The sequence below is a fragment of the Macadamia integrifolia genome, unplaced genomic scaffold (genome assembly GCF_013358625.1).
Source record: "Macadamia integrifolia cultivar HAES 741 unplaced genomic scaffold, SCU_Mint_v3 scaffold181, whole genome shotgun sequence".
NCBI lineage: Eukaryota > Viridiplantae > Streptophyta > Magnoliopsida > Proteales > Proteaceae > Macadamia > Macadamia integrifolia.
The window spans coordinates 1,974-29,699 of record NW_024868363.1 but is presented as its reverse complement, the minus strand read 5'-3'; the positions used below and the strand labels follow the sequence as shown (position 1 = coordinate 29,699).

Sequence of the window (27,726 nt, the reverse complement as noted above, 5' to 3'; positions counted from 1 at the left end):
ACTGACATAGATGTGGTTGGAGATTCCTGTACTAATAAACCCCTTGACATCCGTGTTTAGCTCTAATCCTACCTACAAAACCTACCTCAATCTAGCCTAACATGGCTTGTAGAGTTTCTATTTTCAATTGGATTATTACAGGTTTGAGGTTCGAATTTGAATGTGCATGTAATACAGCTTGTAAAAGACTTGGTTGTTTGTAGCCAGATCTTAAGATATAATTTGGCTCACACTTTTCCACCCAATAAACCTTAAAATATAAAATAAAATAAAATAAAATAAATTTCAGAAAAGAATATTACTTAATCGTGTGGCCCCTTTACTAAGACAGAAGAACCCCTTTACTAAGACACAAGAACGTACGAAATTATCATCCCGCTTCTTGTAAAAGAAAAAAAAAAATTCTATCTGTTGGTACACCTACATGCATTCTCATTGGTCCACGTGTCAGTGCAGGGCCACGCAACCGGGTGGCGATTTCTTACCCTAAAATAAAATAATAAATAAACAAAAAAGTATCAGGTAATTTGTATACTCTACCATGCGGTCAACCAACCCAAATCTCTATCAAACCAAAAAGCAACTAACCAAAGAATGAACCAGATTTTACACAAAAAAGTGTTTTCTTGCCCACATGCAGCAGCCTAGAAACAAAGCCTTTTCCTACATGCCTCAAAGCGAAGTGAAGAATACAAGCTACAGCATTCTAATTCTTTGACAACCTCTTCAATCAACCCTGCAAATATGTAATCCTGTATGGCTAAACCAATTCTTCTCAGCTCCCGTTTCTCTTCCCAGTTCACTTCTTGACAGACTTCATTTACACTTTCTACCATGGCTCTGCTGCTCGAAAATGGCGATACCCAGTCTAGTTTCTTTGGTGGCAACCAAAAATACTCGCAACCATAGTCTCCTCTGCGGCCAGACGGTCTTGGCAGTGATTCAGCTGTAATTCTGTGAAAGGAGAAGCTGATGTTGTCTTCTTTTGACCTCTTGTATTCCCCTGCACCAAATCAGATTAGTTGAGTTAGTGGGCTACTGATTCGAATCCCAGGGTGAAGGCTTCTTTTGCAGTTCTCTCCATTGCTTGAATGATCCTACCGGTCTACCCAAGAAGCGAACCAAATTGGGTCGATAACCGGTTAGTGTCTGGTAACTATGGTAATCCTGGAAAATAGGTCTGGGTCTGGGTCTGGGTCTGGGTCTGTTTAGCTTTAGGCCTTCTAAATTGAAAATGGTTTGGATCATGTCTCATACGAGAACAATTCTTATAAGATCCTGATTCACACATATAGAATCCACAATAGGAGAGATCATGTGGTGGATACCATGGGTGGGATAAGGATTGTATATGAATGATTCTTATACGAAAACTTGATCCACACTCGGTACAAGATTTTACTCTTGTAGCCCAACTTGCGAGGACTTGAGTTCAATTAGATGTCTTGAACCCACTAGCCACTAGGACTTGAATTAGATCAAATGTCTTAAACAAGCCAATCTAGAAGATTCAAGTTTTCAAAGTTTTATAAATGATAATAGTCTAGACGTACTCTACACTTACTCACATCCCTATTTTTACCGTTTCCTTTCACAAAATTTTGCCAAAAGTTTGACTGTATATGGACCTGGCTTGTAAAATGTAAAGGGCCATCAAACTATGAAATAACAGAAATATTTATGGCTATGTTTGGTTGGTAGGGAAATGTGGGTGAAGTGAGCCATAAACTATCTAAACTAAGGGCCCGTTTGATAATGTTTCTGCCGTTTTTGTTTCAAGAAACGGTAGAAACATAAATTTTCGATTTTAGAAACAGAAACGGAATTGAATGTATTTGATAAGTCATGTTTTTATAAGTCGATGGTAACCAGTGAAAGAATTACCACAAGTCGTTTCCAGAAACGGCGAAACAAGTTCAATTTGTTTCGCCAGAGTCGTTTCTTGAACCATAAATAAATAAAAATTTCTATTTCTATTTCTAAAAATAAGTGAAACGAAACAGTTTTATCAAACGTTTTTTACTCTATTTCTACTATTTCTAAAAACAAAAAATGACAGAAACACGTTTCTTAAAACGTTATCAGATGGCCCTAAGACAATGCCCCATCAATCCAACACTCTACTCAACCCTGCCCAATGTTAACCGGCTGCAAATCTTAGAAATGCATGGCCCCACGCCTAATTTCCTGGGAAACTTACTTCTTGGCTTGGCCTGAGCTCCATAAATGAAGAGAGCTCAATCATTGTCTCATAGTGGGCCCATCCCAGCCTCGGTTGAGTGTTTCCACTCCTTTTTTATGTTTTTTGTGGTATAAGTATATCCATCCCAATTGAGAATGTTGTCGTCCAAACACACTTAAAATCTGTGCATGACAGTCAGTCCTGCACTTTACCAAAAAAAAAAGACAGTCAGTCCTGCACCAAAATGATGCACTCACACCGATGGTGGGGACCGCCTAACATCATGCGTTCCACCTATAATATTTCCTTTACCATCAAGGCTGAACCGGATCTTCACTTTCCAAAGCTGTAACTGCTTCTTTTTGGACTCTTGTCTTTGAAGGTTTGACCGCGTTCTCAAGTGTATGGGACCCATTGATGGGTGTATACTATAATCCCATCCCAGGATGATCTAAACCGTTGCATTTTTCACCCCTAAAATGATATGGGAAAAGTCAACTTATCGAACCGTGAAGAATATTTATCCTCTTCACATTGCATCGAAAGGGTACCATTCAAACATACCTCTATTTGTCATAGGTTACACCACAAAGGGGCTTGCCAGACCCCTTGGAGGGCAAAAACTTTGTCCTTCCAGAGAATTCAGTTACAACTTGGCAGACAAGACAGGAGGAGCTAATGACTTTAATCACTTTAAAGCTCGCTTTTTGCAATTTTTGTCTAACCTTAGTTCTCAAAATGCACATGTAGATGTTTCTATGTGAGAGGATAAAATTTCATCCTTTACATATTATTTGGATAAAATGGGGTTGATGTGGTAATTTTGCACCCTTATATGGGTGTAGGGGTGTATTATCAAGTAATGTTTTCTCATCCATATTATTTACGGGGGTTGAGGATCTGTTTAGTAGCGTGGCCCCTGTGCCCCCATGAGGACCAATAAAGAGAGATAGATTTTTTTTTTCTTTTTTTTGAAAATCAAGGGAGATGAATTAGAATCCAACAAAAGAGGTAGGGTGGTCTTTTTGCCACCTCTCAACCAGGTAGGGATCTCACTTCCTCTTCCTATTAATTTTTCATAGAAAAGGAAAATAGTTCTGGAAGGGTGAAGGGACGAACCGTTTTTCCTTCTTTTGGAGGTGAACGGCGGAGAAGAGATCTCATCGAGCACTGAAACGGGACTTGGCCGTTCACCGTTATATTCCGAACTACTTTTGTGCTTCATTATCGAATCCCTACTGTCCAATTGGAACCTAGCCCGACGTATCGGCCCATAGCTTGCCTGCACTTTAAAGTCACTTCTGGTGCTACTTGTGCCATTACTCCCGCCAGTGCCGGTGAACCAGTCTGCCGTCGGTGACGGAGATTGAATCTGATCCGATAATCGTATGGACTCAATGATCTTCCTAAGCGCCTTAAGATCTTCGTCGCATTTCTCCAGTGCTCCCAGCAGTTTCTGCCTCTTCTCAGAGGCGGATTTCGGCGACGCCACCGGGATCTCATCCAATCCCATCAGCCTCGCTACCAGAGTCTGCGGGCGGCGGAAATTCTCCGGCGAATTGACTGAATTCGATCGTTGGATATCCGCCGCCAGTGTTCGGTTCCTCGGCGCCTCGCAAGAAAATCTCCGGAAGTCGCATTCTGGAGGAGAGCTTTTCCCAAAAGAATTGATTGCTTCTTCTTCTTTCACTTTGGCAGTTTTCTCATGGACGGCGACTTCCGGTGAAGGCTTTGGGATTTTAGGAGAAGAAGGGGAGACTCTGTCCTGTTTCTGAGCTGGAGGTCATGAAGAAAGAATGAATAAAAAGAAGCCCTTAAAAAGAAAAGAAATGGACATACAGAAGAGATGAGTTAAGTGGGAGGATAATTACCAGAGGTGAGGAATTTCCTGCGTTTTTGGTATTTGCAGACGAGGTGGAAGAGTCCCGACATGCAGCCAATGCTTTTGGCTTGGTGGTTTTCCGGCAGGGTTTCCCGTCGAGATGATGATGAGTTTAGTGGATTTTCTTGTCTCTTCATCTCTTCTAGCGGGAGAGAGAGAGAGAAAGAGAGAGGAAGCAGCAAGGTAACGAATGTGGATAGAGGTCTCGGGCTGAGAGAAAGAACGTTATGTTAACGTAGTTGCAGAACTCACTTTCTTCTTTTTCAACGTAATGCAACCTCAAGGCAAAATGGCCAATGATTTGCATTATTTTACATAATTGCCACTGTTATGGACTGTTCTAGTCAAATTGTCCATTAGATGGCAATCTATCCTTCCAAATAGCCAAATATTAAGTTTTGGGGTGCCCATCTAAACCAAATGGCTTATGGTTTTACTTTTTATTGAACTTTCAGTTTTCTACTGCTGACAATGGATAGAGTTTCTCTTCACCCACGGTGAAAATATTCTCTTGTTTTTATGTTCATGAAATGTGACTTCAAGGCCTTTTTTATTTTATTTTATTTTTTTTTATTTTTTTTGAAAATAAAAAAGAAAAATTATGAAACCATTGTTTACCACATTTAACCGAACCCTAGTAGCTACATAATTTAAGTTAGAATCCTTACAAACAACAGTAACCTTCACTTTGGACATAACATCTAAAAAATTTAACAAAATGTTATGTAGTTACCAGGCTCAATCTGCATGAATCATTTTTCCATGTTTTGGAACAAACCTTGTATGATGACTCTAACTAGTCTTTGATGATACAATTCCTAAAACACCAAAGCTTAAAAGTCATACTGAAACTTGAATGAAACAGAACAACAGTAGCCTCTTCACTATATGAGATGTCAGATTAATGCAACTATCACAAATAATGATTGGATTGTGTGGATAGACGCACGGTCTCAGGTTCAATTCTTAATTTGTGCATCTATGATTTAAGTGGAGACCATGGCTGTGGATTACTGCGTTAGTCTTCTCGAGAATTAGTCGAGATGCGTGTAAGCTGACTCGGACACCTTGGTAAAAAAAAATAATTGGATAATCCTTAAATGGCACAACTTAGTTGTTAGATAGGGACACGAAACTGGGTGCATTGGCGGAGCAACATGAAAAAAAAGCAAGGACCACAATATATTTATTTATAAAATGGATAATATGAGAAGGAGCAAAAGGTTGATTTTGAAAAACACACATGTTCCTGAAAATCCAAACGAAATACATAGTTAACACTAAAATGGATAAAATTCGTGAAACATACATACAAGAGAAACTGCTTGATTCAATCAAAGATTCAAAGAGGTCAAGTAAAGAAGAAGATTGGAGGTATCCTGTATGTAGCTCTGATGGTCCAGCAGCATAAATATGGTTAGAAACAATGCAAGAGAAAAAAAAATATGCTATAATGTTTCATTTGCAAATAGACACAAAAGACGAGTGACATTGTTGTATTAATATAAGTATTTATTTTATATTATAAAGTTTCAAAATTGTAACATGTCCCCTAGTTTTACTTATTACTTTTTACTTTTACTTTCACTTTTAACTTTTGGGTCTTGAATGAAAAATTCAAAAAAAAAAAAAAAAAAAAAACACAAAAGCAAAGCCAAAGACTTGTCTTTTAGGACAAGTTGTTTAGTCCCACATTAGAAGTAGAGGAGTGGGAGTGTGGGTATATATATAAGTTTGTTATTTAAGTATGCAAGCTCTTTGTAGAGGCATTGTCCCTTGTCAAATATGTGTGGGTCAAAGGATTTTTATCTTTTTACACCACACACCAATTTTGAATTTTTAATATTCAAATATGTATAGGTACATACGTAGACATCTACCCATATGTACCTATACGTAGACATCCACCCATATGTACATAAAGGTGTCCATACATAGACAGATCTGTACGTATACAAAGGGGTTTCTCTACATGGACAGGTGCCTCTGTACAGTGTATAGATAGCACCCATATGAATCTAAATACTCTGTATTCTGTTAAGAATAAGATATAGGTTTTTGACAAATCCCTCTCTGTTTTCTCCTCTCCTCACCTCTCCTTCTTTGTTCTCTGTTTAACCATTGCATAAACAGTGTTACAAAACCTTGCTTAGTGAGTCTAGCCTTTCTTCTCCAAAGGATCAGAGTCTGTGTACAAACAGACAGAGATCACAGGGTTGCTTTATCTTGGAGGTAAAATGCAGGAATCCCCATTTGTACTGATATAGGGGACGTTTCAGACCTTAATGAGAGTGTCTTCTGATGCAACTCAACTCATCGTGGTTTGCTTGCTTCAACGTTATTGTATTACTGAAATACTGCCATCTATACAGTGGTCTTATACGGGTATCATTTTCTAATAGACATCAACAACAAAAAACTTAATAAGCCTATTCTTGGTTCTCACTCCTCCAATTGAAGTTTTTCACAAATTTTCTTGAACTTCGGTTGTAAGTTAAGTTTCCAAAAATAATAGTCCAAAATTTTCCCATATGTTAAAGAAGTTTCTACCCGAAAAAGTTTTGAAAATGTGCTTTGCCACAAGAGACATGTCTATTCTATATCAAGGGGGTAGTGTTGGATTTCTCACAATGGGGGAAAAGAATGATGTAATTGAATGATGAAGAGAAACTTTCTCCTTTAACGGTTAAATCAAATGTGTCATAGCTTACTTTTTGACTTTGATAATAAAGTTATATGACCCTGGTCTAATACAACTCTTTTGATTATTGTCCAAATAACGGGCTGGAAGTGAGAAGCACCTTTGAAGGTTGGTTGGTAGTAATGGAGTGCCTGGAGGTCGAGGATGGCTCTACTTGCTAGTGCATCTCCTGTCAAGTTTACTGTAAAACCTTCCATGAGCAATAGAATCAAAGGTAAAAAGTTATGGAATATTATTTATAGGGGCCTGACCTTTGTTAGTTAATTCGCGTTTAAAACACCGTCCCGTTTTGTTGCCGTTTTAAATGCCGTTTGCCGAATTTTTCACAGAAAATTGGTAAAAAACGGGAACGGAGCTATTTGAAGTTTTAAACGCGTATCCGTTTTTTTGATAGTAAAAAAACGGATATTAAAAATGGATATGCGTTTAAAACGCGTTTAAAACTTCAAATGAATATTATCTATATTTGTTTTGATTATTATCTAGGTATTTAGAGAATTATTATGCCAATTTATGTCTATATATTGCCCTTTTTTTGACACCGTATTATTTAAATATAAACGTTTAAAACACGTATTGTCCTTTTTTTATTTTTTCCCGTTTTTACCGTATTTGACCGTATTTTTGACCGTCCCGTTCACGTTTTGATCCGTTTAAAACATGTCCGTACCGAACAATGTTTTTTTGCTGTTCCCGTTTTAACTAACAGAGGGCCTGACACAGAGGTTGGATAGCCTGGATAGTTTAGCAAGCCACTAGAAGGTCACCACGGGGTGGCCAATGGTGTTGAGTTGGAGAATCATATTAAACCTCTGTGGGTCCTATTGTCAAACAGTAGGGGACCACAGCCCTACCTAGTGGATGGGGTTTTCCATGCTGTCCATACTGTACCTATTATATCAGATTTCAGTGGGGTCCACTAATGGGAATTAAGAATTAAAGTGAATTTTTCAGTTTTGGACTGGCAAACCAAACCAACCCTAAGGGTTTTTTCAGTCTTGGATTGGCAAACCAAATAGCCCTTAACTTTACTTTATGTATTGTTCATTCTGTTTAATGAAACTGATTTTTCTGTTGTAGCAAGGAGAGAAGGAAGAGGAGAATAAGAAGAAGAGAAGAGGAGAAAGCAAGAGAAATGGAGGTTGCCTTAGCCTTTTGGGACTCCTTGAGGCAAGCTACACCATAGGTGAGCTTTCTCTTCTAAAAGAATTTTATGTAGGTTACTACATTTGTAGATGCATGCTAGGTATGGGTTTAATTTTGCAATTGGGTTCAGCAATAGCTCCCTTGGGATGAATTGCAGCTCCCTGTTGCTGAATTTTCCAGTTCAGAGAGCCGAACCCACACTGGCCCATCACTGTGAGCCCTAATACTTAGGAATTCAGGCATGCATGCTAGGGATTTGCAAAATGGAAATGGGAATTAGGGTTTTGTTTAGCTAATTCTGAGATTACTCCACCTAAGGTTGTTAATCGGTTCGATTTTGGTATATACGGTGCAGTTCGGTTCAGTTCACATTTATTTGCTAAAACCAAAACTGAACCATTTACTAAACGGTTGCACTTTCTGAAACCGGAACTGTTTAGTAAACGATTTAGATTTCATGATTTTTAAACGGTGTTGGTTTCACAATTTTGATTGTGGTTTAATCCATATAGTTTCTAAACGGTTAGCAATCGATTTGCTAGTTTATTTGCATACTTATTGAAATTTTCTTTTGTTGATAAACACTTCAATCTTGTATCAAATTAAATGAGGTATTGAATAAGCAAGGATATAACTATATAACTACATAATAGGAGTAAATTATTGAATTGACTATTAGATAACCTCTATAGTCCTTAATTCTTCCTTAAATTAAACCAACATGTTTTGTTAAAACAACCAAACAACTAAGCAAAAGAAAATATTACATGCAAAAAGTGAAATACTAACAAAGCTGCTAATGAACACAACTTATCGTTAGTGTTCTAAAGTTAAAGAGCATGAGGCACTGAAAACACATCAGTTAATCCCTTATTCTATTAAATCCCTATACGAGTTAAAAGGGTCAGTTTTGACTGTGTAAATGGCTCGATTTTCACGGTGTCAATTAGGTTTGAAATCGACGGGTTAAATGGTTAAAACCGAACTGACCCGTTTAATTAACCGGTCTTAAACTTGAAACTAGAACCAAACCATTTACTAAATGATTTTATGGTTTCGGTGTAAACGGCTAGGTTCGATTTCGGTAAACGATTTTGGTTTCAAATTCACATCCTTAACTCCACCAAATTGCTTAAATTATGAAAATTTGAAGTTGAAATGTTAAAATTCTTTGGCTTTTCTTTGTTATACATCTAATTCTTCCAAATTGGACACAATTGGAGTTGGAAAATGGTCTAGCCATGATTCTCAGAGCTCTCCCGCTCCAAATGAGTCATTGAATTTGATGGAAAGCTCAAGATGGAAGTTGTCCATATATAGCTTGCTAAATTTCTGAAATTGGGCAACTTGTGTGGACTTGGTCGAATTGCATGACATATTAGGAAGATAATTGACTATAATTGAAACCTATTAGATGGATTAGGGTCCTCTTATATTTCTAAGAGCTTAGGCAAAGAGGATTGTACACAGCCTAAGCAGTGCATCCATAATAAGGGCTGAAAGCAGGCTGGTAGGAAAACCTGCAGACAACAGGCTACCAATAGGTACCTGCGGTTGGCCAGTGGCTCTACTACTCACCTGCTGGTGGGGTGTCTACAAAGCTTTGTGGCCCCTACTTTTGCAACTAGTGTCGTGTCACACCCCGTTCACACAGAACCGGGCCAATGACCGGGTTAACACCGGCTAACCCAAACATGCCAGGATCATCTGATACAGTATTCCACCACAGCATATACACAACTAAAAAAAGTGTTTATCAGTTCAGCGGAAGACTTCGTTTACCTGTGAATATTCCCATAATACTTGATGCCCAAATTGTAATACAATAGTTAAGTACATGTGGGTCTGAAGGCATGATATTTACACAAAAAGAATACAATTTACATATCAAATACTCAAAAGGAATCATCAAAAATCAGATAGTACAACTCAGCTCGGTATCAAAAGTAGAGCTCAGCTCGGCATCAAAGGTTAGAGCTCAGCTCAGTAGCAAAGGGTAGAGCTCAGCTCAGTATCAGAACTGCGGTCCCGTAGCACAGCCCTCGCACGAGCAATCCATGCCGTGCTCTAACTCCTCAGGGACCCACCAATCCTCTTCAGGGAACTCAACTGTGGGACCCGACCCGTGCTCTTCAGATGGATGACCTGTAAAATCATCTAAAAGAGGTGCACACGTGAGATGAGTTCACTAGCTCAGTAAGTGGAAAGAAGGACCACACAGCAGTCCACATAACAAATCACAACCATATGCACTATATGCTATGAAATTCATTTTAATACCACTTCCACCTAATCAATATTACTAAGTCTTTGGTTTAGTTCTACTACAACCATAGTGCGCGTATACTCCGAGTATGAGCCGCGAACTCCATCCCGCGATACGCCCATAGGGCTGTCGGAGAAGGCCCACCGTGAGTACTCGGAAAAATAAAACATGCCGACCATCGGCTCTTAAAATAAAGTAAATGACAGAAATTAAAGGTGCTGACTCTAGCAATTTAAAAGCAGTACGATTGGCCCTCTTGAATATACTACCGGGGTTGCCGACTGTCCTAATGACCAGTTGGGCGTATATCTAACCACCACAGTGACCCGACAACCACGACCACTGCTTCCCCCCAAATGGTAACCCAACACCTTAACCCCTGTTGGGAAGGGTCGTAGCACAGGAAGATGATAATCCTAAACCACATGCTCCTATATACAATAGTACGATTGCATAGTGCCACCGCGTCCCATACCACAGGCCACCAATGCACTCGTTTTCAAGCCGACTATAGCATCTAGTCTATTAATGCATCATGCACAATGATGTCAACATTCACCACATAAGCATATCATCACTTGGCAATTAGAAAATAAACACAACACCCATGGCATGATAATGTGAGGATGACTAATCTACATAGCATTTTCATGATGATATGGCTAGTCTAGATACAATTAAATGAATGCCAAACAAACCTTGAAACAAGGTCAAACGTCCTCTCCCCACTTATCTGTAGTGTACAAGGACTCACGCTCGGTACGGGTGAGATCCGGTGCGATAAGTGTAAGATTTGGTGAACCTATCATAAGTGAGCGAGGTTAGCATTTCACCACTTTGGGATCAAAATTAACAAGATCAAATGATAAAATCATGTTTAGAATCCTAAACAAAGGTCACACGTCCGTTTTGGGTCCAATCAGACGTAAAAATCATGTTGGGAGCCTCTTGGGTGGGTCGGACAGCCCACCAGTCAGACCCACCGCTCATGACCGACGGGCAGGTCGGCCCGTCGGTTGGCCCATCGGTCTGGCCCATCGGTTGGGCCCGAGGGTCCTGCTAAGATAGGTGGGCAGGTTGGCCTACCGGTCAGCCTGTCGATTCGGCCCGTCGGCTGGGTCGAGGGTCTGCCCTCTCAGGCGGGTGCCCTCAGGTGGGCCAAATAGCGGGTGCCCTCAGGTGGGCCAAATGGCCCACCGGTCTGGCCCATTAGTCTTGGCGGGAAAAAGTCATTTTCACCTGAAACCCTCCCCAACCTTTGGGGAATCAAATGGGGCTCTTCCAAACCCATTCTCCACACATTCAAGGTCTCATAAGGTGGTTCTAACCTAGATCTAGGTTAGATTTAAGGAACGGAAAGCCATCTTACCTCCTTTGCTCAAGAACTCCTTCTAAACCCCAAAATCACTTCAAATCAACAATGCTTCTCCAACCTTGTAAACACTTCTTCAAATCCTTCAAAATCAACATATAGATCATCTATTAAACCTTAGATTCATCATCTCAAGGGGGATTTACAAGACCTCAAGAAACCTTACCCAAATCAAGGGTTTTACTTGGGTATGGTGAAAGTTTAAGGAACCTAGCCTTTGCTCACCTCTAAACGTAGATCTAGTGTTGGAGATCACTCTTCCGGCGTCGGAATGGGAAGATCAAGCCTCGACGCCACTGAAATCCATCTCTTCTTCGTCTTCCTTCTCTTCTCCTCTTCTTTCCCTTATTTTCTCTCTCCTCTTTACTCTTCTCACCAACGTCCGAGTGTTATAAATGAGAAAAGAAAAAGAAAAACTTAAATGCTATTTATACCTCCTAAAATAACTAAGTAATCACATGGGTGGGTCACTCAGGTGGGTGGATGCGCCCACCTGTGACTGCCCACCTGAGGGCCAAAACTTGGCCAACAAGTGGGATTTTGACAGAGTTCGGCCCTCGGCACGAATCTCACTCTTGGCATAGGATGTAATATACGTATGCGCCATAAGATATGGCTACATACCTGCTTTATCCGTACATGGCCTTATGATATGTGCATGTACACGGCTTGGGTACTCCCGTCTCTTCTGGCACTGGCTCGGACTTGTCGGGCCAGCCAATGTTTAAGGTCACCCTTGCCATCATGGTCCATAAGGAACCCGCCTTAACTCTCTCCGATTCGGGTCCTGCATGGTTAAACCAGGTTAACCGTGCAATCAGACCGGGTTTAAGAAGTAGGGTATTACCCCCCCGTTCTAAAAATTTCATCCTCGAAATTGGTGTACCTGGTTGTTAAAAAAGATGAGGGTACTTGGCTTGGATTTCATCCTCTTTCTCCCAAGATGCTTCTTCAAGTGAATGATTAGCCCATCGCACCTTTACGTAGGAAATGGAGCGGTTGCGAAGGGTCTTCACCTTTCGGTCCAAAATTTCAGATGGCTGCTCTGTATAGGTCATGTCAGCTTCTAGGTGTTCCAGTTCCACTGGTAATACATGAGAGGGATCATGAACGTATCACTTCAACATGGATACATGAAATACGTTATGAACATCCCCGAGTGAATGTGGTAGAGCAAGCATGTAGGCTACTGAGCCAACCCGGGCTAAGATCTCAAATGGTCCAATGTATCTTGGGCTCAACTTCCCCTTTCTGTGAAACCTTTGCAACCCTTTGGTAGGAGAGATCTTGAGAAATACCTTTTCTCTTGGATGAAATTCAATGTCTTTCCTGCGGGTGTCTGCATAGCTCTTTTGACGGGACTGAGCTGCTTTAATCCGTTCTCGAATAACATCGACCTTGTCACAAGTCATCTGTATCATTTCAGGTCCTAACATTCGGCGTTCTCCTACCTCATCCCAATACAGAGGAGTCCTGCACTTCCTACCATATAAGGCCTCATACGGAGCCATCCCAATTGTATCTTGGTAACTGTTGTTATAGGTAAACTCCATAAGGGGTATATATTCTTCCCAACTACCACACATTTCCATTGTACAAGCCCTGAGCATGTCTTCCAATATCTGTATGGTTCACACTCAAATTCAACTGTGATCCTAAGGCATGCTGAAAGCTTTTCCAAAATCTAGAAGTGAACCTTGGGTCCCTATCTGATACAATGCTCATTGGCACTCCATGTAAGCGCACTATGTTATCCATATAAAGTTGTGCTAGTTTGGCCATAGAAAACTTGGTCTTGATGGGAATGAAATGAGCAGTCTTAGTAAGCCAATCAACGATCACCTATATTGTGTCCTTCCCCTTAGGTGTACATGGTAGTCCGGTGACGAAGTCCATTGTAATCCTATCTCACTTCCATTCTGGTACTGGGAGTGGCTGAAGAGTACCATAAGGTCGGTGCCTCTCAGCTTTTACTTTTTGGCATGTAAGACAAGTCGCCATATACAGAGCTATTGTGCATGCTTGGCTACCAGTAATTTTGTTTGAGGTCTTTGTACATCTTTGTACTTCCTGGGTGGAGTGAGTACTCGGAGCTATGTGCTTCTCGCACTATCTTGTCTTGTATATCCAAATCATCGGATACACACAATCTGCCTCGAAACATCAATGCCCCATCACTGGCTAAAACAAAATCTGGGTCGTTCATTGTTTGATCTTGAACCTTAACTCTGATCCGCTGTAATTCAGGATCCAAAGGTTGTTTCATTATTACCTCTTGCCTGATAGTCGGATGCACCTATAGAGCCGTCAAGGATACAGTCAACCATTTAAGGTTTTCTGGTTGACGTTCAAACTCTAAGGTTGCTCCTTCGTATAAGAGAGCTTCATCCATTAGCGTCGCCTCTTGTACAAGTGGTGGGCTGACTGCCAAGTATAAGAGTGACACAGTCTGTGCCTTCCGACTCAACACATTTGCCACTACATTCGCCTTGCCGGGATGATACTGAATGTCGTAGTCATAATCCTTCATGAGCTCAAGCCATCTCCTCTGCCTCATATTCAAATCCTTCTGGGTGAAAAAGTACTTAAGGCTTTTGTGATCACTGTACATCTCGCACTTCTCCCCATACAAGTAATGTCGCCAAATCTTAAGGGCAATAATGACTGCGGCTAGTTCCAAGTCATGAGTGGGGTAGTTCTTCTCATACTCCTTTAGTTGTTGGGAAGCATATGCTATCACCTTTCCGCGTTGCATGAGAACACAACCCAACCCAACTTTGGAAGCATTAGTTTAGACTGTCATCCCACCTGTGCCTTCAGGGATGGTCAACACAGGGGCCGACACCAACCTCTTCTTCAATTCCTGGAAACTCTTCTCACATTCCTTTACCCAGTCGAATTTCACACCCTTTTTGGTTAATTTAGTTATTAGTGCTGAGATTTGAGCAAAATTCTCAATGAAGTGCCGGTAGTACCCAGCTGAACCCAAGAAGCTTCTAATTTCAGTGACATTCTTAGGGCTTTCCCATTCTACTACTTCTTTCACCTTATCAGGATCCACCTTGATTTCAGCCTTAGACACTACGTGCCCCAGGAATCCAACTTGCTCAAGTCAAAATTCACATTTGCTATATTTGGCAAACAATTGTTGTTCTCTCAACCTCTGTAACACCATTCTCAAATGTTGAGTGTGCTCCTCTTCTGTCTTGGAGTAGATCAAGATGTCATCAATAAAAATAATTACCCATTTATCGAGGACATCATGAAATACTCGATTCATTAAATCCATGAACGCTGCCGATGCATTGGTTAACCCAAAAGATAACACTAGGAACTCATAGTGACCATACCGAGTCCTGAATGCTGTCTTAGGTATGTCGTTGCTCTTTATCTTGAGCTGATAATAGCCTGATCTAAGGTCTATCTTTGAAAATACCTTGGCACCCTGCAGTTGGTCAAATAAATCATCAATGCGTGGCAATGGATACCGGTTCTTAATGTTTAACTTATTCAATTTCCGGTAATCAATGCACATATGCAAGCTGCCATCTTTCTTCTTGACAAACAATACTGGGGCAACCCAAGGTGAAACACTTAGGCGAATAAACCCCTTTTCTAATAATTCCTACAACTACATCTGCAACTCCTTCAACTCAGCTGGTGCCATCCTGTATGGAGCTTTAGACACCGGAGCTGCTCCAGGAACCAAGTCTATGGAAAACTCTAACTCTCTATCAGGCGGTAAATGCATCAGATCATCTGGAAAGACATCGGGAAACTCTTTAGCCACCTTTACCTCTTCTAGAGGTGTAATCCTTGCATCAACATCAAGTACCGATGCTAAGTAGCCCTGACATTCACTCTCCAACAATTTTACCGCTTGAAGGGCAGAGACGAGGACCTTTCTCACCCGTTTCATTTTATCTACTCGGTATACCAATTCTCTTCCTCCGTCATCTGTCACCCTAATCAGCTTTTCAGCACACATCACATTAGCTCGATGAGCCGACAACCAATCCATGCCCAGTATAACATCAAAATTTTGCATATTGAACTAATGAGTTGTGCATCAAAGTTCTTCCCACTAATTTCCACTGGGCACGACCCATACACCTCCTTCAACTGTGTAACTTTACCAGTAGGCACACTAACAATCATTCCATGATCTAGGATCCTGGGTGACATCCCAAGTTTCTTGAAAAATCTCTTAGATACGAATTGAATGTGTAGCTCCTGAATCGAATAAAACATAGGCTGGTATGCCCGATATAGATAGGACACCTAGTGTAATAATGCATATAATTTCAACAGGTCATCAATATTTAACATAAGGAAATTCTTAAATTTAAAATGTACCTACTACCACTTCTGTGCTGGCCTCAGCTTCCTCAGCTGATAGGGCATACATCCTTCCCTGTAGTTGATTTCCCTGAGTTAAGGGAGGTCGGTACGCCGAGGGCTGACTGGAGGGCAAGGCTGGTCTGACCCGACAGTCTTTTGTATAGTGCCCATAGGAATGGCAGTTAAAGCAATGGATCTAAGGTGTCAGAACTAGGGCGGGGCCCCTCTGCACTTGACCAATTAAAGATGGAGGTCAGGGTGGCCTTGGAACTGTAGGTGTCGCACTAGTGTTCGGGCGAAAAGATGTGGAGCCCGAACCACCAGCTGGTCTAGGAGGGTAGCAAGATGGCCTATAGGGCTGCCTATACGTAGGCCCAGAACTGTACAACCCACGGTATGCCTTGGAGGAGTTACCCATATCCAAAAATGGATTTGTTCTCTTCCACAGTCCAGGGGTGAGGGACTGTTCCCCCTTCTGCTTATCCTCCATGGTCTTGGCCTTCTGCACAATCTGGCCATAGTCGATCAAATCTAAGACCTCAAGTATAGACCCAATGGATGCCTTTAGGCCCTTCAGAAATAGTGCAGCCTTTTCTTCAACTGTCCTCATATGCCTAGGGGAAAAATGGATCAATATCTCAAACTGCTGCTGATACTCAAGGATAGTCTTACCTCCTTGAGTTAAGGCCATAAACTCCGTCTCTTTGTGGTCTCTAAAGCTGCGTGGGTAATGATTGTCTAAGAACAACTCCTTGAACTGTTCCCAGGTGGGTTCCGGATGGGCGGTCAACAATATGGGCTTAGAGACTTGCCACCAAGAGTTGGCCTCCTTCTTGAGTTGCAACCCCGCACAAATGAGTTTCTATGCATCTGTGCACTCAATCACCTCAAATATTTTCTCTAGCTCCTGGATCCACTGGTCCGGCTCCAGAGGATCACTCCCCACCTTAGAGAATACAGGTGGCAAGTTTCTCTTGCATGACTCCACTACCTTTGACGTATTATTCGTCGGTGGGTAATTAGGAGCATAAGCCGGATAGTAAGAATATGGAGGGGGCACCCCATATGGAGGAATACTGAATGGTGGAACTGGAGGTGTACCTCCCACTTGTGGCCCCGTACCAGACCCTACAGGCGGGTCCTGTGGAGTAAGTATCCGGGGAGGTTGAACTGATTGAGAAAGGTCCAATTGTTGCTGAATAGCTGTCATAAATGCTTGTTGTTGCTGGAAAGCTTATTGTGACTACTAAATTATGGTAGCAACATCCCCTGGAGTAATAACCGGTGGAGGGTTCAGAAGTGTAGTCATAGGTGGGTCCTCTTGCGCCCCACCCTAACCAAAGGTCTCTGGAGGTTGTGGAAGTGAGGTTTGCCCCACAGAGCTGGACCTCCTAGGATTCGGTGGTCGACCGACCGGACGAGGACCACACGGGGTACCTCGTGCATTGCTACAGGATCTAGTACATACCATCGTATCCCTGTACCTGGAACATATCATATATCACATTGGTTAAACACCATAGAATTGATATCGGCACATAATTTTATGCCAACACGTAGGGTATTATAGTGTATGATAGTTTGCAACTAACCGCAACTTAATTCCAAAAATACAGGGTTAGTGCTTCAACAAGTATGTCAATGGTCCCACTTGACCATAACATATTATTATAAGAATAATAATAATATTAATAATAATTATATTAATAATACTCATAACATATTAACAATCCCATTTTTCAGGTTTTCTCACAACCGGTGGGCTGCCACCAGCTGGCAGGTTGGCCCGTCGGTCGGCCCGCCGGTCCTACCCGAATGGAAATCTTGAACAGGGCATTTAAGCCCCTGTTCTTCCTTATTTCCCCCATTTCCCCTCTCTTTCTCTCTCTCTCTCTCAGGCGATTTTGGAGAGCATCTTGACGTTTCCACTCGCGATCTCACTCAACAATTCGGCGCTTTTGAGAAGATTCAACCCTCCACTTACAAGTAAGTTTCTTCCTCATTTTCTTCTCAGAACTTGCATTTTGGGGGTAGAAACTCATGAGTTGTCTTAAATCTCACTTCCTTTCCATTTTTCTTTCCATAGAACAGTGACTTCATATGAATGTGATGTTTCTCTTGTGATTTATTTCTAGTTTTAGGATTTACTTCTCCATTTTTGAGAGAAACCCCAACCGTGCCCTAGTTTTCTCAAATTTGGGGATTTCTTCAATTTCTTCTCTTTTCTTCCCAATTAATAGCTTAAATGCAATGCCTTAGGTTTGATTTGTACTTGATATACTGTAGAGATCATAGAAAGTCCCTTGTGTTTGAAATCCCATTCTTCCCATGAAAATCCATCTTTTTGTGTTGGGTTTCTTTGATTCTCTTTACATCCTTCCATATTTGTGGACCTCAATAGCATAATAGTAGATGTTTTTACATATTCTAAATTGTAGAATGACGGCATTTCATCCATGAACATGTAAGCTTCATGCTTCACTCTATTGTGAGTCTTTCCATTTTCTTTTTTTTTTTCCTTAGATCGAACTTGCACAATGAGAATTGGGGGTTTTTTTTTTCTTTTCTATCATTCTCTACTTGCCATGCTTTACTTGCCCCTTTCTGTCACATTGATGTTTTGCCATAATCTCTGTCTTGTCACTGGCCAGGCATTTCATTCATAGACTTTTTATCATTCCTCACTTGTCACATTTTGTCACATTCTATATATTTTTTTTCCATAATTTATGTTTTTTCACTTACCCTTCTTTCCTCTTTTTCTTGCCAGGATGTCATCTCGCAAAGGCAAGGAGCCCGCATCCTCTGGCACTCGGCGTAAGACCATCGCTTCTAAGCAGAAGAGTGCGGGGACTAGTTCTCCAGCCCCCTGCACAGGGCGATCGGGACTTGCCCCCATTGATCATTTTGACTATGACGAGGAACTCTTCCGCTGTTCAGAGGCAGCAGCCAACTGGCAGGCCTTCCTGAAGAGGTCTGTAATGATGGAGAAGACTATGGTAGTTGACGATTTCCACAAGATTTAGCTTTAAGAGAGGTTCACAGCACTGGGCTGGCAGTCCATCCTCCACATAAACCGTCCGTGCTACGAGTAGTTGGTTCGTAGATTCTACTGCAACCTGGAGGTTTCCTACCAGTACGGAGAGTACGCGATCATTAGTATGGTGAAGGGCGTGGACATTTAGCTGACCGTGGACACCCTAGCTAGTATTTTGGGCATCTCTTCAGCTGGACACCGTTTCTACAGTCCTCCTAGGAGTAAGCCCATGGGTCCATTCATGAGTTTGGAGACACCGGACTACATCTATGAGACCATCTGTGGCAGCAATGCGCGTCTGGAGTCTAAAACATCATTTTTCTCGGAGGTTCGTGTGTTTGCCCGATTGGTCCAGTTCAACTTGCTCCCCAGAGGAGGTCACCGGAACCAGGTGGGCTTTATGGCAGCCTTTTTAGCCTTCTGCATCTATAAGGCTTTAGAGGGGGGTGACGAGCACTTGTGCTTGCCTTACGTCATCCTCAAGACCATGGAGCACCATACTTCTCACCCCGAGGATGGAGGATTTTCATATGGCAGGATCCTCACTAGGATCTTTGAGTTCTTTGGAGTAAACCTGAGTGGTGAGGAGGGGAAGACTCCAGCGGACAAGTTCGACAGGGGAAATCTCTTGAGGATGGGTCTCCACACCCTTATGGATGTACCTCAGAGAGTAGGAGCTCAGAGAGGTAGGGATAGGAGGGCTGTCCCTATGGAGGATGTTCCCATAGAGGAGGAGTCTAGTGAGGAGGATGAGGACTATGTTCCTCAGGATGAGGAGGATGATTTGGTGGATGAGGACATCCATGAGGAGGTGCCTCAGGAGTCGAGAGGTGTTGATCCTGGCTTCACCAAAGCTGCAGGCCCACAACATAGAGCCCCACCACCTGAAAGTGGTGTATATGATTTTGAGGGCATGATGTCCACCATGAGGGCTTTGAAGGATGGGCAAGATCAGCTGTTAAGAAGACTGGACGAGAGTGCTTCCAGGGAGGAACGCATCCTGGAGAGGCAGGCTACCTTGGAGAATTCCTTCCTCAGACTGGGCTAGGACTTGGATACAACGGCCAATGCCATCTCAGTGGATTTTGGCTGACTTCAGAGGGATGTACAGTTGGTGAACTCAAGGTTCGACTACTACAACCCTCGACTTAACGTCAACTCTAGACCTCAGATGAACGGGGTAGTAGTATTGGACGATGGCGACGACGATGATCAATGAGGACTTAGCTCATCCACACCAGTTTCTCACCTGTTCCATGTTGTCTATCCTATTGTATTTTTCCTTTCTTTTCTCATTCTTTGTACTTCTCTGTAACTGGACTTATTTGTGGGATGATGTGTTTTGACAGTGGTCTGTGGTGGATTTGTATATTTGATAACTTGTGTAGTTTGTTTGTGGTGTCATTGTTAATTTTGTTCCTTGTTATATATATGAATATGTTGTTTACCAGGTGTTTGTGTGAAAATTTTTGGAAATCTCATTTTGCGCCGTTATGCTGTCGAAATTTCGTTAAACTTGTACTCGATGGGTTATGACACCAATTAATTAACCTTTTATTTTTTTCTCACGCATGCCATGAATGCAATATCTACATGCAACCATTTTTATTACTTTCTTTCTTTGGCTTTTATCTTTTTAAAGTTTTTACATTAACCCAATCCCATTTCCTATTATAGATTCTACGGGGTCTAAACGGTATGCTGTGAGTGGAGTAGAGCATCACGCTCTGATACCACCGTTGTCACACCCCGTTCACATAGAACTGGGCCAATGACCGGGTTAACGCCAGTTAACCCAAACCTGCCAGGATCATCTGATACAGTATTCCACCACAGCATACACACAACTAAAAAAAGTGCTCATCAGTTCAGCGGAAGACTTGGTTTACCTGTGAATATTCCCATAATACTTGATACCAAAATTGTAATACAATAGTTAAGTACATGTGGGCCCGAAGGCATGATATTTATACAAAAAGAATACAATTTACATATCAAGCACTCAAAAGGAATCATAAAAAATCAGATAGTACAGCTCAACTCGGTATCAAAAGTAGAGCTCAGCTCGGCGTCAAAGGTTAAAGCTCAGCTCGGTAGCAAAGGGTAGAGCTCAGCTCGGTATCAGAACTGTGGTCCCGCAGCACAGCCCTCGCACGAGCAATCCGTGCCGTGCTCTAACTCCTCAGGGACCCACCAATCCTCTTCAGGGAACTCAACTGTGGGACCCGACCCGTGCTCTTCAGATGGATGACCTACAAAATCATCTAAAAGAGGTGCACACGTGGGATGAGCTCACTAGCTCAGTAAGTGGAAAGAAAGACCACACAACAGTCCACACAAAAAATCACAACCATATACACTATATGCTATGCAATTCATTTTAATATCACTTCCACCTAATCAACATTACTAAGTCTTTGGTTTAGTGCTACTACAACCATAGTGCGCGTATACTCCGGGTACGAGCTGCGAACTCCATCCTGCGATACGCCTATAGGGCTGCCGGAGAAGGCCCACTGTGAGTACTCAAAAAAATAAAACATGCTGACCACCGACTCTCAACATAAAGTAAATGAAAAAAATTAAAGGTGCTAACTCCAGCAATTTAAAAGCACTACGATTGGTCCTCTTGAATATACCACCGGGGTTGCCGACTGCCCTAATGACCAGCCGGGCATATGTCTAACGGCCACAGTTACCCGATAACCGTGACCACTGCTTCCCCCCAAATGATAACCCAACACCTTAACCCCTGTTGGGAAGGGTCGTAGCACGGGAAGATGATAATCCTAAACCGCATGCTCCTATATGACAATAGTAAGATTGCATAGTGCCACCGCGTCCCATACCACGGGCCACCAATGCACTCATTTTCAAGCCGACTACGGCATCTAGTCTATTAATGCATCATGCACAATGATGTTAACATTCGCCACATAAGCATATCATCACTTGGCAATTAGAAAATAAACACAACACCCATGGCATGATAATGTGAGGATGACTAATCTACATAGCATTTTCATGATGACATGGCTAGTCTAGATACAATTAAATGAATGCCAAACAAGCCTTGAAACAAGGCCAAACATCCTCTCCCCACTTACCTGTAGTGTACAAGGACTCACGCTCGGTACGGTTGAGATCCAGTGTGAGAAGCGTAAGATTTAGTGAACCTATCATGAGTGAGCAGGGTTAGCATTTTGCCTCTTTGGGATCAAAATTAACAAGATCAAGTGACAAAATCATGTTTACAATCCTAAACGAAGGTCACACATCCGTTTTGGGTCCAATCGGATGTAAAAATCACATTGGTAGCCTCTCGGGTGGGTCGGACAGCCCACCTGTCTAACCCACCAGTCAGTCCCACCGGTCATGACCGGCGGGCAGGTTGGCCCACCGGTCTAGCCCACCGGTTGGGCCCGAGGGTCTACCCTCTCAGGCGGGTGCCCTCAGGTGAGCCAAATGGCCCACCGGTTTGGCCCACCGGTCTTGGCGGGAAAAAGCCATTTTCACCTGAAACCTTCCCCAACCTTTGGGGAATCAAATGGGGCTCTTCAAAACCCATTCTCCACACATTCAAGGTCTCATAAGGTGGTTCTAACCTAGATCTAGGTTAGATTTAAGGAACGGAAAGCCATCTTGCCTCCTTTGCTCAAGAACTCCTTCTAAACCCCAAAATCACTTCAAATCAACAATGCTTCTCTAACCTTGTAAACACTTCTTCAAATCTTCAAAATCAACACATAGATCATTTATTAAACCTTAGATTCATCTTCTCATGGGGGATTTACAAGACCTCAAGAAACCTAATCCAAATCAAGGGTTTTACTTGGGTATGGTGAAAGTTTAAGGAACCTAGCCTTTGCTCACCTCTAAACGTAGATCTAGTGTTGGAGATCACTCTTCCGGCGTCGGAATGGGAAGATCAAGCCTCGGCGCCGCTGAAATCCATCTCTTCTTTCTCTTCCTTCTCTTCTCCTCTTCTTTCCCTTCTTTTCTCTCTCCTCCTTACTCTTCTCACCAACGTCCGAGTGTCATAAATGAGAAAAGAAAAAGGAAAACTTAAATGCTATTTATACCTCCTAAAATAGCTAAGTAATCATATGGGTGGGTCACTCAGGTGGGTGGATGCGCCCACCTGTGACCGCCCACCCGAGGTCCAAAACTTGGCCAACAACTGGGATTTTGACAGAGTTCGGCCCTCAGAACGAATCTCACTCTTGGCATAAGATGTAATATACATATGCGCCATAAGATACGGCTACATACCTGCTTTATCCGTACATGGCCTTATGATATGTGCATGTACACGGCTTGGGTACTCCCGTCTCTTCTGGCACCGGCTCAGACTTGTCGGGCCAGCCGGTGTTTAAGGTCACCCTTGCCATCATGGTCCATAAGGAACCCGGCTTAACTCTCTCCGGTTCGGGTCCTGCATGGTTAAACCCGGTCAATCGTGTAATCAGATCGGGTTTAAGAAGTAGGGTATTACATGTCATACCCACTAGTGGGTACTGTTACACACCTGAGACCCCTATTTTGGCCCTATAGGTTGGGTTGACGGTGTGGGGCATCATTGTAGGTAGGTATGTAGGCTCTGTGCACAAGTTAGTATGGGGTTGTGTAAGTCTGTACAAGGCTGTATAGAGGGGTATGTCTAATGACCTACAAATATTCATGTGAGTGTACTGATTGCATACAATGAACTAGGAACCTAAATTGTTGGGCAAGAATACATAGTGGAGGGGATTAACTAGAGAAAGCTGAATTGGGTACTGAGGTGAGTGGGTGCTCATTTTATTTTACGGAGTGTTTTTCATTTTATTTATATTTTGTATGCTCATATGCAATGGTGATTTTGATGTACCTTGATACTGTATAACTGTTATTCTTCTGGATTTGATATTGTGAAACTGTGGATTGGTTATTGTGGATTGTGGAGGTGAGAATGAGAAACAGAACACGATGAAGCCGAAGGGGGAATTCCGACACTGTGTGCCTGGTGGTTGTGATTACTTAGTGTGATGGATAGTGGTTGTATTGCATCACTTAGAATGCATTTGGGTTAGGATACCACAAACTTGGGTGTTGCAGCCCTTGTTAGTAGGGTGTTTTATGTACTGACTAATGCCAAATCATGGTTGCCTAATTAGCAACACATGTCCACAACATGGTAGACTATACCTGGAGGTAGACGTAGCATGATGTAATGTGTACATGTGGCTACTAAGGTTACTAGCCTAGGGATTGGCTGGGGATCAAGGTTCTTTCCAGGACCGGCTGACTCCTATCGATAACTAGCTTTAATCATCAAACCCGACATACAGGGGAGATGATACCACCTATATTGTGTAGCACTAACACCAAAATTACAAACTTAGTAATAAACATAGGGAAGTAATGTATCCAAATGGACTCATATGCATCATATAACTGTATGGATCATGCATTGGATCATTTGTATTGCATAAGCATGCCTACCCCCACCCTTCACTGAGCTTGCTGAAACTCACGGCATTATTATTGTTTTTTTTCGTAGATGGAGACACTAGTGATGAGTTCTCAGGTTCCAGCATAGACAATTTTGGAGCTACATCATATTCTTTGTGGGTTTTTCTAGATACTGAGGCAGAGTATGGACCTAATTGCGGGTGTGATGATTGTGTCTATGGAGGCTTGGGCTACTGAGTGACTTCAATGATTCTATTTTTTAATATTTTATGTGTGTATATATATGTAGAACTTGGGGATGTACTGAATTTCACATTTTATGTATATATGGAATCAATATCACATAGTTGCCCCCAATTATGTATAAATTTACTTTATATGTGTGTGTGTGTGTGTGTGTGTGTGTGTGTGTGTGATTTTAGTGATCTTGGTGCATTATGTGTGTTAGTCTACAGCTTTGAGATATTGGGGAGTCAAGCTGACTGGATACTGTAAGATGTCCAATGCCGCATGCCTTAGCCTATATAGAAAGCTGGGTGTGACAAGTTAAATTCTTTAGGGTAGAATAAGGTAGATTAATAGGTAATATAAAAATAAAATTTTCAAGACTGATTGAGAGGTAATTTTAATTAAAGTTTGAGCTCCAAACTCACATTCACATAAGAGTAGGGATGTAAATGGATCGAATTCAAATAAAAATAATTTAATCTCATATCCGCATCTGATTATCTTTCGAATAGATTTGGATAGTTTCTATAGTCGATTTCTTTAATATAGATTTGATTAAATGGACATGATATAAATAGAATGTGAAAATTTTGACTATCCATTTACATCTCTAGATTGGAGATTGGAGTGGTGAGTTTGGATAAAGCGGCATTGTGGTCTTAGTGTATCTGTTGAGTAGTGGAGAGCTAGATAAGACAAAATTCGAGAAGACGCTAAAGGATTGAATCCAACTACCCCAGCCGGCTCATATTGAAATGTCGCATTCTTAGTGTATGTGTTGAGTAGTGGAGAACTAGAAAAGACAAAATTTGAGATGACAAGAAGCGAACGCTCCATTTGGTTAGGAGGGAAAGGATTGAATCCAACTACCCCAACCGACTCATATTGAAATGTCGCATTCTCAGTGTATGTGTTGAGTAGTGGAGAACTAGAAAAGACAAAATTTGAGATGACAAGAAGCGAACGCTCCATTTGGTTAGGAGGGAAATTATTGAATCCAACTACCCCAACCGACTCATATTGAAATGTCGCATTCTTAGTGTATGTGTTGAGTAGTGGAGAACTAGAAAAGACAAAATTTGAGATGACAAGAAGCGAACGCTCCATTTGGTTAGGAGGGAAATCTAAAGGGAAGTGAAGTGAATTTTCATACTTAGAAAAGAAATAAATCATTACCCCATGGATCCAATATGATTTTATAAAGTACTTCATTTTTTAACCATATTTAGTAATGATACATTTTATATGTAATTTTATTTTACATATTATTGCAAAAGGTTTTGGATGCAAAGTAAAGTGAAATTTCATAACCAAATACGGAATGATTTGAAGTTAATATTATAGTCAGATGGGGTAATGACTACATACATTTCTTTTTTAAGTATGTTCATGTCCCTTCCCTTTAATTCCCCTTGCATCCAAACAATAACCTAAAGGATTGAATCCAACTACCCACTAAGGTTCATATTGAAGTGTCACATTCGAAATTACAAAGATGTTCTCATGAATTTTTTTTTTCTTCATTTAATTCATTGTTTAATTACTTGTATTACACCATGAATTTTATAAAGATATTTTAGTTTTATAAAATAATTATTTACTATAAGTAGTGAATGAGGCTCTCGCCATTGTGAAGTCTAGGGAGGGTCATAATCTACACAACCTTAACCCCACTTCGTGTTGGGGTGTTTCCCAACTCAAACCCACGACCACGAGGTCACAATGATCAACCTTACCACTGTGTTGAAGTCTACCCTCTATCAAGACCTTTAAGTAACAATATTAATTTGGCAAAGAAGTAGGATGAGCTGCCAATTACACTATGATAGTGGCAAGGCTCTGTTGGTTACACTACAATAGTAGCAAGGCTCTGGAGGAGTAGTGGACACGCTTGGTCCAATGATAAGGTACGAATATATGTTGCAATCTGATGGTCATGTGATCGAAACAGCCTCTCGATATTCTCGGGATAATGCTGTGTAGTTCTCACCCCTTGGATCTTGCACATGTAGGAGCCTCGTGCATTGGGGACACCCTTTTTATTGAGAACATTTCACCCTCCATCCTATCACAAACCCCTATAGACCTTCATTTTCAAGCTTTAAATTGCTAAAAAAATTCAATCCTCCTGAAATTTATTAGATATTTATTAAATGGATAGAGAGCGATACAGGCCAAAAGTTTGAACACCAATGGACGGCCACCCTTGGAAATATAGGGTAATGTTGGGTGCGTTACCTTAACGGACCAACATAGCTACAGTTCCAAGTTCATTAGTTATCACATATAAAAGTAAAGTTAATCGAGGTCTAATCTCTTTTAGTATCTCCTTAAAATATCATTCAATTGAACTATTCTCTCAATGACAATATACAAATTGAAGAATAAGATGGAATCCAAATTTATTATTATTATTATATTTTTTCTTGAAAGAAGCTGGAAACAAAATATTAATTTCTCATAATTATTTCCATTAGGTGTCCCAAGTGCTGGTTCACAGCGGTAAGTCCTATCAGGCCCATAGTTAGTGAAAATTGAGACCGACCTAACTCGTCAGGAGTTTAAGGACCAACTGATTGATATTTGGCCGTTCCCGGTGCAAGGAAATAGAATGACAGGCATCCAATTGATAACGACAGACTCACCGTTTAGAGCCCATTTGGAGCCTGATTACAGGCATATGGTGTGAAAGCCTGTTTAGAAAGCGTTTAACCCGTATAACGATATCCTGATTATGACCCGATAATTGATCAATCAAATGTTGACACGTTCATAATCAGCCTCTGCAGGCCTGATTATATAATAGAATGTTCACGGTACAAGGACTTAAATAAAGGTGTTTGATTTGGCGCGAACAAAACCGACTAATTGACACCCTTAATTTCTATGATAATGATTGCTAATCGGTTCCACCAAATAAAAAATTGCTAATCGGTTAAACATGGTTTCAAAAAACAAATATTGTTATTGTAGTAGAATTTATGGGATAAAGAAAACTGCCTGATCGCATAGCCCTTGTGCCTAGACACAGGACACAAGAAATTACCACCCCACCCTCTGTGAAATCAAAGGCCCCATTCATATGATGCTCCAGTATGTATACACGACCATATAGCG

At 41.5% G+C, this 27,726-nt stretch overlaps 1 protein-coding gene across 1 annotated transcript; it reads right to left on the bottom strand.

Annotated features, from left to right (window-relative positions):
- Positions 1-504: 504 nt before the first annotated feature.
- LOC122064890 lies at positions 505-4,303 on the bottom strand. The gene is made up of 3 exons (XM_042628672.1): positions 4,054-4,303; positions 3,302-3,958; positions 505-1,003 (listed from the first exon to the last, which is right to left on the bottom strand). The coding sequence occupies exons 1-3, from the start codon at positions 4,199-4,201 to the stop codon at positions 645-647; spliced, it is 1,164 nt and encodes a 387-aa protein (XP_042484606.1). The 5' UTR covers positions 4,202-4,303; the 3' UTR covers positions 505-644.
- Positions 4,304-27,726: the final 23,423 nt, after the last annotated feature.

Bases quoted from the DNA above. Each gene is read 5' to 3' on its own strand.
- LOC122064890 (XM_042628672.1), bottom strand. From the start codon at position 4,201: ATGAAGAGACAAGAAAATCCACTAAACTCATCATCATCTCGACGGGAA. The intron at 3,959-4,053 runs GTAATTATCCTC...CATGACCTCCAG, and splicing joins CAGGAAATTCCTCACCTCTG to CTCAGAAACAGGACAGAGTC. The intron at 1,004-3,301 runs GTTCGTCCCTTC...GATTTGGTGCAG, and splicing joins CTCCAAAAGAAGGAAAAACG to GGGAATACAAGAGGTCAAAA.